Source organism: Scyliorhinus torazame, chromosome 1 (assembly GCF_047496885.1).
Source record: "Scyliorhinus torazame isolate Kashiwa2021f chromosome 1, sScyTor2.1, whole genome shotgun sequence".
NCBI lineage: Eukaryota > Metazoa > Chordata > Chondrichthyes > Carcharhiniformes > Scyliorhinidae > Scyliorhinus > Scyliorhinus torazame.
This window is the reverse complement of record NC_092707.1, coordinates 395,839,367-395,858,648: the sequence shown is the minus strand read 5'-3', so window position 1 is coordinate 395,858,648 and position 19,282 is coordinate 395,839,367. Positions and strand designations below refer to the sequence as shown.

The 19,282-nt window shown below is 45.6% G+C and overlaps 1 protein-coding gene across 1 annotated transcript in view; it reads right to left on the bottom strand.

The window, feature by feature from the left end:
- Positions 1-6,599: 6,599 nt before the first annotated feature.
- Positions 6,600-19,282, bottom strand: part of ppm1g (protein phosphatase, Mg2+/Mn2+ dependent, 1G) — a 53,737-nt gene continuing 41,054 nt past the window's right edge. Inside the window, exons 8-10 of the mRNA XM_072513404.1 lie at positions 17,040-17,169; positions 13,662-13,764; positions 6,600-7,694 (exon numbers count right to left, since the gene is read on the bottom strand). Of these exons, the coding sequence (XP_072369505.1) occupies positions 7,512-7,694; positions 13,662-13,764; positions 17,040-17,169 (416 nt within the window). The 3' untranslated portion in view covers positions 6,600-7,511. The remainder of the gene's footprint in view (positions 7,695-13,661; positions 13,765-17,039; positions 17,170-19,282) is intronic.

Genomic DNA, 19,282 nt, shown 5'->3' with positions numbered 1-19,282 from the left:
GACTGACCCCGATGTTACAGGCAATTGAGGGGCTTAAGGAGACTTTAAAGACCCAGGAGACTGAGCTTCGCGTGGTGGAGCAGAAGGTGTCAGGTATTGAGGACAAGATCCTGGGCCTGGCGGTTAAGAGGCTCTTCATAAAAAGTGTGCTGACAGGATTGAGGCCCTTGAAAATGGAGCGCGAAGGAAGAACCTTAGGATACTAGGTCTCCCGGAGGGTGTGGAAGGAGTGGACTGTGGAGCGTACGCAAGTAAGATGCTGAGCTCACTGATGGGTGGTGAGGCCCCTGCGGGCCCCATGGAGGTGGAGTGGGCAAATCGGATCCCGGCGAGAAGACCAAAAGCGGGAGAACCACCGAGGGCGATAATCGTGCGATTCTACCGCCTTAAGGACAGAGAAGAGGTCCTGAGATGGGCTAAAAAGGTGCGGAGTAGCAGATGGGAGAATGCTGTGGTAAGGATATACCAGGATTGGAGTGCGGAGGTGGCGAGAAGGAGGGCGAGCTTCAACCGAGCCAAAGAGGTTTTGCACAAAAGGAAGGTGAAGTTTGGGATGCTGCAGCCGGCAAGACTATGGGTCACGTATCAGGAGAGACACTATTATTTCGAGATGGCGGAGGAAGCATGGTCCTTCATCAATGAAGAGAAACTGGACCGGAACTGAGGGACTGATGCTGTAGGGAACTGTTATTGTTGTTATTGTTATTGTTTTTGATAATGTGATGGTGAAAGTTAATCAAGGCGTAAACAGGGAAGGGGGGGTACACTGGGGAAATGTGGGCACCGGTGAGGGGGGAAAGGCGGGACATAGTCGGAGAATGGGGAAGGAGAGGGGGAGGGGAAAGGGAGCTGCGCTATAAGAGGCGGGTCAGGTAAAGGGATGTTCCCGTGCCAGAAAGAATAAGGCGGGAAAACAGGCGCAAGGCAGATGGGAGTTCCCTCACACCGGGGGGGTCGAGGAGCGAGCAGGAGTAGCCGGGGTCAGTTGAAGTCAGCTGACTTACGGAAGTGATATGGGGGGAGCAATCAAGCTAGATAGGGATCTAGCGGGGGGGGGGGGACAACTGAGTTGCTGCTGCGGAAATCTAAAAGGAAATGGCTAAAGAGTGGGTGGTCGGGGACGGTGTGCGACGCTGGGGGAGCGAGCGGGAGCGCGGAGGCGGGATATGGGACTGGCCTAGAGAAGGTAATGGCTAGTCGACACGGGAGGGGGGCAGGTAGCCCCCCAGTGAGGCTGATCACGTGGAACGTGAGAGGCCTGAATGGACCGATAAAAAGGGCCCGAGCGCTCGCGCATTTGAAAGGACTAAGGGCAGACGTGGTTATGCTCCAAGAGACGCACCTAAAGGTGGCGGACCAAGTTAGGCTAAGGAAAGGATGGGTGGGACAGGTGTTCCACTCAGGACTGGACGCAAAGAACAGAGGGGTGGCCATTTTGGTGGGGAAACGGGTAGCATTCGAAGCAAAGAACATTGTAGCAGATAGTGGAGGTAGATATGTAATGGTGAGTGGTAGGCTGGAGGGAATGGAGGTCGTGTTGGTTAATGTGTATGCCCCAAATTGGGATGATGCGGGGTTCATGAGACGGATGCTGGGGCGTATTCCGGACCTGGAGGCAGGAAATTTGATTTTAGGAGGGGACTTCAATACAGTGCTGGACCCGGGGCTAGATAGATCCAGCTCAAGGACAGGTAGAAGGCCGGCAGCGGCCAAGGTACTGAAGGGGTTTATGGACCAAATGGGGGGAGTGGATCCATGGTGATTTCTTAGACCCAGGGCTAGGGAGTATTCCTTCTTCTCCCACGTCCATAAAGTGTACTCCCGGATAGATTTTTTTGTTTTAGGAAGGTCGTTGATCTCTAGGGTGGAAGAAGCTGAATACTCAGCCATAGCGGTTTCGGACCATGCCCCACATTGGGTGGACCTGGAAGTAGGAGAGGACAGGGAGCAGAGGACACTCTGGCGATTAGATGTGGGACTGATGGCGGTTGAGGGAGTGTGTGCAAGAGTGAGGGGGTGTATTGAGAGATACCTGGAGGTCAATGACGACGGCGAGGTCCTTGTGGGAGTGGTCTGGGAAGCACTAAAAGCGGTGGTCAGAGGAGAGCTGATTTCTATTGGGGCCCACAAAAGGAAAACAGAGGCCAAGGAAAGGGATAGATTACTGGGGGAGATTTTAAGGGTGGACAGGGAATTTGCAGAGACCCCGGAGGAAGAGCTGTACAGGGAGAGGAGACGGCTCCAGACCGAGTTTGACCTTCTGACCACCAGAAAGGCGGAGGTACTGTGGAGGAAGGCACAGGGGAGGAGGTATGAATATGGGGAAAAGGCTAGTCACCTGTTGGCGCACCAACTGCGAAAGAGGGCAGCAGCGAGGGAGATAGGAGGAATTAGGGATGAAAGGGGAGACACTGTGCGAAGGGCAGGAAAGATAAATGAGGTGTTTAAGACCTTTTATGAGGAACTGTATAGGTCTCAGCCCCCAGAGGGAGAGGAGGGGATGCGGCAGTTCCTGGACCAATTGAGGTTCCCGAAAGTGGAGGAGCAGGCGGTGGCAGGCCTGGGGGCGCCGATTGAGGTGGACGAGGTTATTGACTGGGAGGCATGCAAGCAGGGAAGGCCCCGGGGCCGGATGGGTTCCCGGTGGAATTCTACAGAAAATATGTGGACTTGTTGGCCCCGTTGTTGGCGAGGACGTTCAATGAGGCCAGGGAAGGGGGGACTCTACCCCCGATGATGTCGGAGGCGACGATATCGCTAATTTTGAAGAGGGACAAAGATCCGTTGCAGTGCGGGTCCTATAGACCTATTTCACTATTGAACGTGGACGCCAAATTGCTGGCAAAGGTGCTGGCATCGAGGATAGAGGACTGTGTCCCGGGGGGGTGCACGAAGACCAGACAGGGTTCGTAAAAGGGAGACAATTGAATGTTAACGTGCGATGACTATTAGGGGTGATAATGACGCCCTCAGTGGAGGGGGAGGCAGAGATAGTGGCGGCAATGGACGCAGAGAAGGCATTTGATAGGGTGGAGTGGGAGTATTTATGGGAAGTGTTAAGGAGGTTTGGGTTTGGGAACGGATTTATTCGCTGGGTTAGACTACTTTATGGGGCACCAACGGCAAGCGTAGTTACAGGTCGACATAGATCGGAGTATTTCCGATTATATAGGGGAACAAGACAGGGATGCCCGCTGTCTCCATTGTTGTTTGCATTGGCAATTGAACCTCTGGCCATGGAGGTGAGAGACTCCAGGAAATGGAGAGGGTGACTAGAGGGGGAGAAGAACACAGAGTCTCGTTATACGCGGATGACCTATTGTTATACGTGTCGGACCCAGCGGGGGGGGTGATAGACGTTATGCAAATTTTGAGGAGGTTCGGGGAATTTTCGGGGTATAGGCTAAACATGGGGAAGAGTGAATTATTTGTGATACATCCAGGGGACCAGAGTAGAGAGATAGAAGGCTTACCGCTAAGGAAAGTGGAAAGAAACTTCCGATACTTGGGGATTCACATCGCTAGGAGCTGGGTACCTTGCACAGACTTAATCTGACACGGCTGGTAGAACAAATGGAGGAGGACTTTAAGAGGTGGGACATGCAGCCTTTATCGCTGGCGGGCAGGGTGCAAGCAATTAAGATGATGGTCCTCCCGAGGTTCTTATTTGTATTTCAATGTCTCCCTATTTTAATCACCAGGACCTTTTTTAATAAAATAGATAGGAGCATTACGAGCTTTGTGTGGGCAGGGAAAGTTCCGAGAGTAAGGAGGGGGTCCCTTCAGCGCAGTAGGGACAGAGGAGGACTGGCACTACCGAACTTGGGAGATTACTATTGGGCCGCCAATGTGGCAATGATACGTAGATGGATGATGGAGGGTGAGGGAGCGGCGTGGAAAAGGCTGGAGAGAAGGTCCTGTAAAGGGACGAGTCTAGAGGCGCTGGTGACGGCACCGCTACCGCTCTCACCTAAAAAGTTTACCACGAACCCGGTGGTGGCGGCAACACCGAACATATGGGGACAGTGGAGGCAACAGAGAGGGGTGCGGGGAGCCCTGGTGGGGTCCCCTATCAGGAACAACCATAGGTTCACCCCAGGAAGAATGGATGGAGGATTTCAGAGCTGGTACCAGTTGGGAATTAGGAAGGTGGGAGATTTATTCATAGATGGGACTTTTGCGAGCTTGGGAGCACTGGAGGAAAAGTATAAGTTACCCCGGGGAAATTTCTTGAGATATATGCAGGGGAGGGCGTTTACTAGACAACAGGTGAGGGAATTTCCGCGGCTCCCGACACTGGGGTTACAGGACAGGGTGCTTTCAGGGGTGTGGGTCGGAGAGGGCAAGGTGTCAGAGATTTACAGAGAGATGAGGGAAGAGGGGGAGGAGTCGGTGGGCGAACTAAAAGGAAGGTGGGAAGAAGAACTAGGGGAGGAGATAGAGGAGGGTATGTGGGCTGATGCCCTAAGCAGGGTAAACTCTTCTTCCTCATGCGCCAGGCTTAGCCTGACTCAATTTAAGGTGCTACATAGAGCACACATAACGGGGGCAAGATTGAGCAGGTTCTTTGGAGTGGAGAACAGATGTGGGAGGTGTGGCGGGAGCCCAGCAAACCACGCACATATGTTTTGGGCGTGCCCGGCCCTGGTAGGATATTGGAAGGGAGTGACCTCGCAGGTGGTGAATGCCCTGGTCAAACCAGGCTGGGGGTTAGCTCTATTTGGAGTTGCGGAAGAGCCAGGAGTGCAGGAGGCGAAAGAGGCCGATGTCGTGGCCTTTGCGCCCCTCGTAGGATCCTACTCATGTGGAAGGAGGCGAAACCCCCCGGACTGGAGGCCTGGGTAAACGATATGGCGGGGTTTATTAAACTGGAGCAGATAAACTTTGCCCTGAGAGGATCGGCTCAAGGGTTCACCAGGCGGTGGCACCCATTTCTCGACTACCTAGGGGAACGTTAGAGGGAAGACAGATGACCAGCAGCAGCAACCCAGGGGGAGGGGGGGGGGAGGAAAGAGGTTTAGTTGAGTATAGGTCAATAGAGTATGAGGTTTTGTTACTTGTGTATTGTTATTATTATTATTGTTAAAAAGTTAAAAATTTCTGTTTTATTATCGTTTCATTTGTTTTGTAAGTGGGAAAAATGTTGCTCAGGGAAAAAAATTTCAATAAAATATATTTTTTAAAAAACATTCAATGGCATTACCATCAATGAATTCCCATCTTCATTATTTAGCACAGGGCTAAATCGCTGGCTTTGAAAGCAGACCAAGGCAGGCCAGCAGCATAGTTCAATTACCGTAACAGCCTCCCTGAACAGGCGCCGGAATGTGGCGACTAGGGGCTTTTCACAGTAACTTCATTTGAAGCCTACTTGTGACAATAAGCGATTTTCATTTCATTATCCAGGGGGTTACCAGAAATTAAATTGGACTAGCCACATAGATACTGTGGCTACAAAAGCAGGCCAGAGGTCAGGAATTCCATAGCAAGGAACTCATCGCCCAAAGACTGTCCATCATTTACAGAGCATGTGCCAGGAGTGCAATGGAACACTCTCCATTTGCATCGAATGCCACCTCAACAATACTCAAGAAGCATCCCACTTCATCAACATGTCAAGCCTTCAACAGGATCTTCCAAACCCGACCACAACCACATCAAAAGGACACGGGCAGTAGATTAATGGGAGCAGCTCCTGCAAGTTGTCCTCAAAGCCGCAAACCACGCTGACTTGGATTTATATTGTTGTTTCTTCACTGTCATTGATGTATTTATGCAAAACAAGATCAGGCAAATTTGTAATGAGATAAATTACAATGAACTGAAAATGTTAGTTGAGATTTAAATGCAGGCCAGAAAACTCTCATTCTTTTTTTTTGAAGAGCGCAATGCGATCTTTTACCGAAAGGCAAATAGGGATTTGACTAAATGGTTTGAACTCTCGACCTTCTGACTCAGAGGCAAGAGTACCATCACTGTGCCAATGTTAACACTCCAATGTTGTACTGGGAGAATACTTAGCACATTAGTGTCACACTCTGAATCCTACATCTAACGGAAAAGAACAGAATGTGGTCAAACATCATTTATAGTATAATGATTTTGATCCTTTATAATCAAATTAACAAAAGCTTGACTTGGACAAAGTATATTTTCCAAGAAAAACAATGCTTGCTGTAATATTACAATTTATGGGGATGTCTCTTTAAACACAAGGGTTCATTAGTGTTAATTAGGCTAGTCAGAGGCTCCATAGAAGAAGTCATATTGGTGCTAATGGGGAACAGGCCTGTCAGTCCATGCTTTGGTCCTTCCTCCTTCACCAGTAAGTCACCTTGATCAAAATGAAACAGAGACAAATGTACCCCATTTGGGTTTTCACAGTGCCTTTTTAAAGAGTGAAACATTTGTTAATGTACAAATGAAACCTTAAAATAGAAAACCAAATGCAGAGAAGGGGCCAAACATGTGTTAATAAGGCAGTCATTATTTACATACACTAAATGCAGTGTACACAATCTAGTAATGAAACAACAAAGGATGCCACGATTCTCAAACGAGGTCGCTCCATATGAACAAAAAAAACAAGCTTTCAAAAATTAAAAATGATTTTCTTTTAATATATAAAAGTGGTTGAAAGGTCCTCTCTGGTGTAGCATTCACGGGGCAGTGCAGCTTCATGTCTATGGTGATGTTGACATTAATTTTGAGTGAATGCAGTTTTACAAAGGAAGTGAAAAGAGAGCTGAAATCCCTTTGAAGTCCAACATTGCCTTTATGTTTACAAATTCTTGCACCTCCAAAATTTCAATGTTCTCCTGATTTTTCTTTTTAAAAATTGAAATATTGAAAAAAATTCCAAAGCCCCAAATATTTCCCAACCTCCTCCTCATTCCAACACAAAAGGATCGCTAGCACAACACAGCGACTATCATCACACTGTGACACGGTATTTCCATCTTCAAGCATAGACAAATGGCATTCAGTCAAAACAGATCACGTTTCAAACACTGTTGATGCGTATTCAAGCCCCCACACTCCTTTGCTTAAAACTTCTTTTTTTTTTTAAAAAGGAGTCCACGTTTGATTCCTGTAATATTTAAGCATCATCCAGTTTGGCTTCTGAAGTTGTGTGTTTCTTCATGGAGTGAATCAAAGTACTTCCTGTATCAAAAACCCGATGAGAAAAAGGAATGGACATTTCCAGACGCCAAAAAAACCCGCACAATAACAAACTCAATAAACAGCCACTTCTTTTTGTCTCCAAGAGCTGGTGTGCTACAGTGTAGGGTTCCTGGACTGACTGCTGCTAAAGGGCATGTGCTTCAGGCACACAGTAACCTAGGGTGGCAAACTAAGGCTACATTGTACAATACTCCAGATTTATTTTTATACAATTTCCAGCAATCTCTTGCTGTATTTAAAAAAAAAATCTCAAGTTCTTTAATTACACAATGACGTCAGGTCTCAGTTGATTCCCACCATCCCCCCACCCCCTCAGGTGCACCGAGTTAATCGGTTTTTGCTTTCTTCCCATTTTCTTTCTCCTCTTCTGCCGAGTCGGGACGTTTTCGCTTGCTGCAGTCAGCCTGGATTTTCAAAGGCCGAGGTTTAAAAGTGATGATTATACAAGTCATGTTGTCGCATCCAGTACCGTCCCCTGATGTGTCAGGTGCCAAACACTGATCGAGGAGCTGCAAACACAAAGGTAAAGGATGGCTAGTTAAAAGACAGTTCATAGAAAACCAAGCTCAAAGTTATAGATCGCATGCAGAGCATAAAATTAGAATTGCCTCTTTCATCGCTATGCTAAAACGCATTTGATTTTGCCTGCACTTTAATGCTCATTCATTCAAAGAGCAGGTTGCATTTAAATACATTAAACTGTTCAGCTGGCTTGACAATGGTGGTTTCCTATGGTTGGAGAGCCTAGAAATAGTTCACAGACAAGAAGTTTTTCCTCATCCCGATGCCAAATGGCTGACCCCTTATCCAGAGACTGAGGATTATGAATCTTTGGAATTCTCAATCACAGGTGCAGTTGTTGAGCATATTCAAGATTGATATCAATAGACACATGATGTAGGAAAGCAGGGATGAAATAAAAGATCAGCCAGGACCTTATCGAAGGCAGAGTAGGCTTGAGGGGCCACACTGGCTATTGCTGCTCCCATCATGTTTTACCTAACAAAGCTGAGGGGAACAGTGGTCAGGAGGCTGAATTAACAAAATGCTCAATATTCTACAAAACAACGCACTTCGTAAAAAACCTTCTATTGAATGTCTTGCTGGATTTATTAGTGACCATCTTGTATCTTTATGGCACCCAGATTTGACTGCAAGCTCCAACCATCAATCTGTCATTTTATTAACTCAAAGGATCTTCACTCCCATGATTGCTGCAGTAACAACTTGTATTTATATAGTGCCTTTAACATTGTAAAGCACTCTGACTGAAACTTACAGGATACTGAGAGGCCTGGATAGAGTGGACGTGCAGAGGATGTTTCCACTAGGAGGGGAAACTAGAACCCGAGGGCACAGCCAGACTGAAGGGGCGATCCTTCAAAACAGACATGAGGAAGAATTTCTTCAGCCAGAGGGTGGTGAATCTGTGGAACTCTTTGCCGCAGAAGGCTGTGGAGGCCAAATCACTGAGTGTCTTTAAGACAGAGATAGATAGGTTCTTGATTAATAAGGGGATAAGTAGTTATGGGGGAAGGAAGGAGAATAGGGATGAGAAACATATCAACCATGATTGAATGGCAGAGCAGACCTGTTGGGCCGAATGGCCTAATTCTGCTCCCATGTCTTATGGAATAAAATCTGACAGGAAATTACAGAAGAGAACAGTCTAGGGAGGGGGTGGAGGGGGGCTGTACAGACGACTTTTAGAAAGGACACGCTCCCCACTGGACAAAACTCAGGAAAAATGGAACATCTAAGGATGGAAATAGGGTGGCGACTCTGGAGCGAAGCACGGTGTAGTGCCAACTCCACTTCCTCATGCGCAAGGCAAGCCTTATGCAGCTGAAGGTGGTGCACAGAGCACACCTGACGAGAACCAGAATGAGCAGGTTCTTCCCCGTGGTGGAGGACAAATGCAAACGGTACCAGAGAGGCCTGGCCAACCACGCCAACATGTTCTGGGTGTGTCCCAGGCATCAAGGTTGTGTGGGTGAGGATGGAGCCATGCCCGAGAGTGGCAGTCTTCGGGATTTTGGATCCGCTGGAACTATTCATGGGGAAGAGGGCCGACGCCCATGCCCTTGCTTCTCTAATCGCCTGCTCGGTTGGCAGGCAGCACCACCCACAGCTCCAGACTGGCTGACAGACCTATCGGAATTTCACCATCTGGGAAGATCAAGCTCACCATCTGAGGGTCAGAGGACGGCTTCCGCAAAGCGGGAAGGTCAGTCACCAACTTGTCCCAGGACCTGTCCGAGGCCAACAGCCAATAGAGCACGGGAGGGGACGCACGGGAGCCAATGGGACCACAGAGAGTAGGAAATGGGAGAGCGGGAAGCTACCAGGAAAAGCCAGAAGACAACCAACATAAAGGCCAAAATCTAGTACAAGAGTACAGGAAAGGAAACCCCTAGGGGAAGGTCGAAAACAGGGCCGGGGGGGCACCAACAACAAAACGAGAGGGGAAGGGAGGGCACGACCCACTTGTAAGTAGCGAATGACTACCCACTGTACAGTGAAGGGCCCAGGAAAGGGCCCTGAAACAACGAGGGGGGGGCGGGGGAAAGAGAGAGAGAGAGAGCGAGAGCGAGAGACAAGGATATGCTTATGTGCAGTGTAATCGGCATAGTTATCCTCACTGATTAAATAACTAAAAGGGGAGACGAAGGAGGGCAATTAGGGAGTTGGGGGGCTATTTCCAAAGTTGGGCTTTTGCAAATTGTATCGGGTCTGCACAGACTTGTTTATTTTGGATTGTACAAAATGAAAACTTTAATAAAAACATTTTCAAAACAAAAAATTACGCAAGAGAATATTCAGCAGATGATTCAAAAGCCTGGTCAAAGAGGAGCGCCTCAAAAGGGGGTGGGGGGAGGGAATTGGAGAGACAGAGAGAATTTGGGAGGGAATTCCCGAGCTTAGGGTCTTGGCACATCAAGATACCAATGGCAATTAAAAATGGGGATGACCAGAACTAGAGGAATGCAGAAAGCAGTGAGGTTTGCAAGGCCAGAGGTTTTACTGTGATGAGAAGGGGATGGCAATTAAATTTGCAAAACAAGAATGAGAATTTTTTTAAAAAAAAAAGAGTATTACTTTCTGGAAGCCCGTATACATCAGGATGCACATGCTGTTCAGGGAATGAACCTGGTACAGGTTGGAATAAAGGGAGATTTCTGGATGAGTTTAGGGTTTGGCAGTTAGAAGATGGGAGGCTGGTAAGTGAGCTGGAATCATCAAGCCTAATTCTAACCTAAAAGTAACAAAGTTTTAACACAAGAGTTGCATTTTTTAGCTAAGTATTCAAAGCCAAAGTCACCATGGACCTGTCATAATATACACACAGGTATATGATGGTGCACAGACAAGCAGTGATTGACACACAGGATGACCAGTGAACACACAGAACACAGCAGCCAATCGCCAGACACGACACGACCACTATAAAGCCAGAGGGCACTGGTTTTCCCGCTCTCTTGGGATCCAGCCTCTGAGACAGTCAGAGCCCATGAGCAGTAACTAGAACATACACCATGTGGTAGTAAGATAGTCTGGTCAGGTTAGCCTCAGGTCTCCAGTCAAGTCAGCATAGTGGCAACCCACAGTTAAAGTATGTATGATAGTTCAGAGTTCAATAAAATCGAGTTGCATTTCTTCAAGTGTTGGAAGCCTGCCTCTCTCACTGCTGCAGTAAACGCAGACCCGGCATACCCAACACATCAGGACCCTCATTCTGCTGCATTCTTTCAAATTCACATCTTAATTTCAGAATTGTATGACTGCGGGTTTCGGATGAGCCAAAGTCGGGCGATGTAACAAAGGTGGAAATAGGCATTCTTTGTAATACTGCGGACGTGGTTGGAAGCTCAATCTTGGATCAAATTTGACACCAACTTTGCAAAAAGCAAAAGTCTGGTTGAGCTCCAGACAGTTGTCAGAGAGAGGGGCGGATTCCTTGGCTACGGAGTTTGTGGTAGGATCTGAAGGCAATGATTTTGGTCCTCCCATTATTTGGTTGGAAGTAATCACTGCTCACACAGTCATACAGTACTGGATGGTGGACAAGCAGATCGGCCATTTAGGAACAGTACAGGGTCGTGAGCTAGAGGTGCAGAAGCCAAGTTGACAAAATCCGCATTACTAATGCTTAGACAGAAAGATGGTTTGTTCCTAACTTGTGTCCAAAACGTCCAACACAAGGAGCAAGGAACCACTGACTGTAGAAAAATGATCTACCGTAATGATACAAGTTCTTTTTATAGCATCCTGTGCAACACTGGGTTGCAATGTTATGTGAGTGTGCTGCACACAATCACCACAAAACCTATTAAATACCAGTATCATAGATTATCATAGAATTTACAGTGCAGGAGGCCATTCGGCTCGTCGAGTCTGCACCGGCTCTTGGAAAGAGCATCCTACCCAAGGTCAACAACGCCACCCTATCCCCATAACCCAGTACCCCACCCAACACGAAGGGCAATTTTGGACACTAAGGGCAATTTATCATGGCCAATCCACCTAACCTGCACATCTTTGGACTGTGGGAGGAAACCGGAGCACCCGGAGGAAACCCACGCACACACGGGGTGGATGTGCAGACTCCGCACAGATAGTGACCCAAGCCGGAATCGAACCTGGGACCCTGGAGCTGTGAAGCAATTGTGCTAACCACAATGATACCGTGCTGCCCACGGTATGATATGTAGACGCAGGATGGCCCATTTTTATCACTGAGGATCACCATTGTTAACATATCAGACTCTCTACTGGCAAAAAAATAGGTACTCAGAAGAATGAGGGAGTAAAATCAGTGAGAAAAGTCAGGAGCCATATTGTCAATCGACCGTATTAACAAATGACCTGTGATCACTGCCGCTTTCAAAATTTAAATAGTTGAAAAATAGCTACATTTTGTTTCATTTTTTCTCCATTTAAATGGGAACTGTTGACTATCCTGTCTCTTACAGGAATGTTTTGTTGTTGCACATTTGAGAACTAACTTTTCGAAAGTTAGTGCGGGCAACTGGGACTAGCTTAATGGTAAAAACTGGGCGGCATGGACTGGTTGGGCCGAAGGGCCTGTTTCCATGCTGTAAACTTCTATGATTCTATTCTATGATTCTATGAAAGCTATTTTTGGTGGCTACCATTATATGGGAAAACAAGGAGGTAGAGATGGGCATTAATGTGTCCACAGGTAAAATCATCGGGATCTTAATGCTTAAATTTCCAAAAAGGTACAAACATATAATCCAGAATATTTGTCAATCACTAATGTTGTTTGTTGTCCTCCAGAGACACTCTTCAGTGACAGCTATGCATAAGCCAGTGACAGCAATGCATGAGCCAGGTTTCATGGAGTATTTGATCACCTTGTTCCTGGTTTATTCATATAATCTGCTTCTTTTCAAAAGGAGTTAATCTGCCTAGTTTTGTCAGGAGCCTAGACCATAAACCACTGCACGGAGAACAATCTTCTACAAACCACTGCACGGAGAACAATCTTCTACAAACCACTGCACGGAGAACAATCTTCTAATTTCAGACTGATTAAACGTTTGCATTATGCTTCATTGTCATGAGCATCTTGTCAAGCCAAATATTGCTGCAGTTTTCATGTAGAGAAGCACAGAAAGAAGCCACTTTGCCTATTTTATCTGCATCAGCCGAAAAATGAGCTACCCAGCCTTATCAAGCACTTTGTCTGTAGCCTTACAGGTTACGGCACCAGAGCATATCCAGACACCTTTTAAATGTGTCGTATTTAAATGTGTTTAAATTCTGCCTCTATCACTCTTTCAGGCAATGAGTTCCAGACCTCGACAACATTCTGGATGAAACGTTTTTCATCTCCCCTCTAATCCTTCTACCAATCACTTTAAACCTATGGCCATTAGTTACTGACCTCTCTGCTAAAGTAAATAGGCCCTTTCCATCCACTCTATCCAGGCCTACTCAAGACCTGACCGAACTAATGCTTTATGTAGTTCCAGCATAATTTCCATGCTCTTTTATTCTATACCTTGGCTAACAAGTGAAAGTATTCCTTATGCCATCCGAACCACCTTTATAAACCCGTGCTGCTACATAGGAACAGAGATCAGGAGTAGGGTATTCAGCCCGTCGAGTCTGCTTCGCCATTCGCTATGATCACGGCTGATCATCCACTCCAATGCCTTTTCCCACACACTATCTGCAGATCTCTTTTTTCCATTAACATTTAGAAATATGTCAATCGCAGCTTTCAACACGCTCAATGACGGAGCTTCCACAGCCCTCTGGAGTAGAGAATTCCGAAGATTCATAACCCTGAGGCAAAAAAAAACAACTTTCCTCCTCTCAATCCTAAGTGGCTTCTCCATTATTTTGAAATTGTTTTTTTAAATCTAGGGAAAGTAGAATTTTTCACCTGGCTAGACTTGCCAAATGCCCAGAAGCCTTTCCTATACAACAATGACAGCAGCACCTACCTCTTCAGATATGGATGATAGCAACCTCAAGTCTCCATTCTCATCCGTCTTCTTGATGCGTTCACTGATGAAATCTACTACTTCCTGGCTGCTCATTACATTCCTGAAAAGGGAAGAAAAATTACTGAAACCGCAAGACCTATTTGTGAGCACACCTGCCTACATGGTCTCCAAATCCCTTCCACATCGAGTCAACTGAACCACTGCTAGTTGCTGAGCTCTGCACAATGATTCTGTTATCTGTAATTTAAATTGTAGGTGTATGGTTAAAGTAGTTGGCTTTGCTTACTTATGTGAAATACCCCAATTCATGATGAATCCTCCAAAGTGTCCAAGGTTTCATAAAACTAATGGAGCAGAGAACAATGGACTTGTTTGGCCTTTTTGTGTTTGTATAGATTACACTGAGATCTCGGGGTAGGTCTGCTTTCTTGTTTTAACAAGGGACCCGAGAAGACTCAAAAAAAAAAACAGGAAAAAGGGAAGAAAATATAGTCCTGTAAATATCTTGGATCGCCAACCTCCGATCACCAACCTCCGTTCCACAGTACATTACTGAAGTCAGCACATATACCAATTCGACTGGTAAATGTGACAGCGAGAATCACACTAAATCTAACAATACTTTATTCCATAGTTAAATCAGCATTCATGGTAAAATTTCTTTAATGTATTATTTTTTTCTTGAGCACTAATGAAACTCTTCCTGAGGGGGTGGCCAGTGTCAGATTGCACTTCCAGATGATGCTGAGCATTCAATGTAGCTTTACAAGCAACCCATTTACTCTCAGTGCCCATTGGTACCTCATCTCGAACTGACCTGGCTTCCAAATTCTGCTAGAAAGTATTAATAAATCAGTGAAAATATGATCAATTGAATACTATCACTTTAAGATTGTAGAACACATTGGTTTCAACTGTTCACATGGAACGATCAGTGCACCTTTGGCTCAGTAATCTAGAAGCCCCAACCAATGAATCTGCCTAGTTTGTTAGATAAACCAAAAATGTTTCCATTTCACCGACTTCAGCAAAAACAAACTTTCAGGTCTCAAGTCCTGGATCACCTGATGACTTCTCACGCACTGCAAACCTCTTTATGGTATTTTCTGAACTTACAAAAATGCAGCATCTATCTCTCTCTCTCCTCAGGTACCTTCCAAAAGGACACTGGCGACTATGCGCTGTCATGTTAATCTCTAGAGGAATCGATCATCTTTGTTGGTGGTCCATTCATCCAGTTTGCATGGTGTTCTGTCACCACAATCTCTTTTAACCATCAATCTTTTCCATTGGCATTTGACTTTCCAGATCATTTCTTATTGTACACCCAAGAGATTCCATCTGTCTCTTTTTAATCAGCAGCTTTTTTGGTCTCAGATTTTACCAGAGTCTCATCATTGGTCTAGGAATATTTTCACTATTCAAACTGAATAAATCTGATGAGAAAGTACATCCCTGCCCGACCACCTTTTATTAATCTTCAGAAAAACACAGCTTGACAATACAAGCAAAAATCCAGGGTAATTAAAAAAATACTAGTTCTCAGACCAATACCTCCCTGCAGGAGCGCCTGAAGCTGTCAGAATGTAACTGCATTCCTAACTCCCATTTACCATTTCTATGACTGCATCCTTTTTGCTCGTAAATCTTTTGGATGTTGGGACATTGGGGCCTCCAGGATTGTTGTTGATCAGGCCGTCTCCTTCAAATAGTAGGGAGGGGCTTTGAAGTTCATCTGAACAGGCAGGTGAGATTAAAGCTCAACTGATGAATGACACCATTGACAATGCACAAGCACACTCCACATCACACCAGAACATTGACTAAAATGATGTGCTTCACTCCAAGGCTGAAACCTCAAGCCACACTCTTCCAACTCAAAAGGGAACGATAACAACTAAGCTCTTTGGAAATCTGACCATGAATAAGGTCATAGCTGATCACTAGATGTCTATTCAAGTACATTTTTCCAGCCTGGGTCATTGGACAGCAACAAGGGACACTGAAGTTGTTGTTCCTTTCCCAAGCTCGGTGGTAATGAGTTGTGACACAAACTCCGATCAACTAACTAAGCATAGGTCCGGGGTTGAACTGTTGCTATTAGGGTCTCAGATGTAGTATTATATTGAATGGCGTGTAACCAACAGGTCATCTGGAATTAGTTTCCATTTTTAGGCCCATTGATGCATCTATAATAGCTATTGTTGAATCACATCTTTGCTGACATTGACAATGAATGATTACATGGTCATCAGTGCAGGTTTAGAAAAGACAATATCTGAAGTTTCATGCATATACAAAATATTCAGTTTCTGTCAATATACAGCAGGTGAGGGGGCATCTGTTCAATAATGTCCTAGTTCCATTAGGCACAAAAACACCAGCAAGGTAGAGGTGGTATCTTCACTGTTCACTCAAGACATAAAACATACATTTTGGAGGTGAGGAAGTTAAGAGAAGAGTACAGCAGAGATTAGGAGAGAACATAAGAACTAGGAGCAGGAGTAGACCATCTGGTCTTTCAAGCCTGCTCCGCCATTCAATGAGATCATGCCTGATCTTTTGTAGACTCAGCTCCACTTTCCCGTCCGAACACCATATCCCATGCAACTAAAGGCCATGAAAGAATGAGGGAGCTTAAACAGAAGGCAAGAGTTATAGAGCTTAGGTAGACCCAGGAGGATTTAGTCTTTGCTGAGCATTTTAAATGTAATACATTGAAGAACACGGATCCAGTGAAGATGGGATGACAGATGAAGAGTTAGTGCAAGTTAGGACCCAAGTGAGAGGTTTGGACAAGTTAACATTTTTTTGAAGCACGGAGGATGGGAAGCCAGCAAGGAGAGCAGGGCTGTTGAGTCTCAAAGTGAAAATGCGTAAATAAGGATTATAGGAGCTGGGTTGATGTTGCGGTGAAGGCAGGCAGTGTTCCATAAGTGGAAGCAAGCTATTTGGTGATGGATATTAAATCTCAGCAACTTGCAATTTAATAGCATTAATATAGAAAATTCCCTCGAGGAATTGATTGGCAGCCAAAGGGCATACAGTACTCGGAGTGACCAAAAACCTGCTCAGATAAAAAGGTTTTAGGCGAAAGAGAAAATACTGGAAAATCTCAGCAGGTCTGGCAGCGTCTGTAGGCAGCTCAGCTTTGACAAAGAGTCATCGGACTCAAAACGTCATCTCTTTTTTCTCCCCAGACGCTGCCAGACCTGCTGAGATTTTCCAGCATTTTCTCTTTCGTTTCAGATTCCAGCATCCACAGTAATTTGCTTTTATTAGAAAGGTTTTAGGGAAGGTCTTAAAGGACTTTTCTTCACTTTCTTCATCTCACCCCTTTTACCCAACAAATAAATCCAACAAATTAGTACTTACCATATACCGTCACATGCAATCACCATGAAGTCATGGTCATCATTTAATGGCAACATCTTGAGATCAGGTAGTGCCGAAATCATTTGTTCCTCTGGAGGGAGGTTCTTATTCCTCTTGTAGAAATGATCACCTGTAACAAAAGTCACAAATCACCAGCAGAGAACACTCACCCATTTCTGTGGGTTGATTTCAGGCCAGGCGTTAGCGCACTGTACCGAGCAATATGCTAAACATTGTTAATTATTGTTCATATTGGAAGAGACCATTGGAAGAGACAAGCAGGAAATTAAATCAACGCCCAAGTCTTAATCAAATTTTAAACATTTTAATAAGCAGGAAAGACTACTCCAAGTATTGGCAGGCAACTAAGGTTCCGGGTGAGTAATAATAGAAATGTAGGGGGCAGCACGGTGGTGCAGTGGGTTAGCATTACTGCCTCACGGCACCGAGGTCCCAGGTTCGATCCCGGCTCTGGGTCACTGTCCCCGTGCTTGTGTGGGTTTCACCCCCACAACCCAAAGATGTGCAGATTAAGTGGATTGGCCACATTAAATTGCCCCTTAATTGGAAAAAATGAATTGGGTACTCTAAAATTATATATTTTTTAAATAATAGAAATGTAGGATGGGTTACACAGCACAGAAAGACACCATTCCTCTATGCTGATTAGAAAGGTAAGTTTTAACTAACGCAAAGCAGTATTCAACTGACGTACCATTTAGTGCGCTAGCTACCATTTAGTGCGCTAGCTTTGTACAGGGGAAAAAACACTTCACACTCTGCCATCCCCTCTAACCCAACATACCAAAGTTGTCAGCAAATAAACAGATTCCTTGATCATTTTCTTTTCTACATAAACAAATTTGGACTTGCATCAATTCTGTCTCCCATTGTTCCACGTGACTCAGTTGGGCTCATACTCATGAGAGCATAACGTAATAGTTTAAAAATCATATGCAATAGGATAAGTTTCACCCTAAAGTTTTAGACTTGGGTGGGTGGGGGAGAAGATTAACAATCAATGAAAGTTCCATGAAGTATCAAGTTGACCAATTTGTTTTATTAAACTGGGTTCCTTAAAAAATATTTTACCTTCAAAAACCTCTTACCAGTTGAGTGATGCACCATTCCTGGCCATAAGCACTATTACAATACCAGACCAGATCCTAACATTTGCTACAATACTGGACAGGAACCCCAATTTTTATTTTTTTTTAATTTGTAAAGCTGAGGAACAGATACTTCACTCCAGGAGTGATTCCACACAAAAATAGGGATATGCTATATTAAAGCAGACTTTATTATTAACACGGTATTAAGCTACCTTTAACAGCACAGAAATATAGCTTACAATTACCAGTTAAACGATACTCAACAATAAAATGAAAGACTTCCGGTGGCGGCTATGGAGTAGGTCGCACATTTGGTGGTTCCCACTCGGGTCGGACCGTTGGACCTTTCCCCCGATTTTTTGTCAGATTTGACTTGGGGAATTGATGGTGGATGTAATTGTGAAGAGGAATCCTACATCAGTGCATGGAGAGGCAGACCAAGGGTGCTCGCAAAGGAAGAAACAGGCGAACAGAGAAGGCCTGGGCTGAAGCTGCAGCGGGAGAAAGCATGGCGGACGACCGGAGTCCTGGCTCGACGACCCAGCGGTCGACAGAGTAGCTGATGCAGTTCATACATGAGGGCTTCGCCAAGCAGAAACAGGAATGCTTGGACCTGATTAAGGAATCGATTGTTCGGCTGAAACATAGACTTGGTGCTCAAGAGCGGGCGATCAAGAAAGTGGAGAAGGCACTGACTGAGCAGGAGGAGCACCAAACAGCAATGGAGTTGGAGATGGGGATGCTGAGAGACCAACAGAAAAGGCTCCAGGAGAAGGTGGAGGACCTAGAGAATAGGTCCCGCTGGCAGAACTTGAAAATCGTTGGGCTCCCGGAGGGGTACGAAGGAACGGATGCAGGGGCATATATAGCAGGCATGGTTGAGAAATTAATGGAGGAGGGGACGTTTTCCCGACCCTTGGAGGTGGACAGGGCCCACAGAGCGCTTGTGAGCGAGGGCGATGGTGGTGAGATTCCACAGGTACCTGGACAAGGAGTGTATTTTACGGTGGGCCAGGCAGATACGGAGCTGTAAGTGGGAGAACAGCATTCTGCGTATATACCAAGATGTGAACGCGGATGTAACCAGGAGAAGAGCAGGGTTCAACCAAATAAAGTCAACCCTTTTCAAGA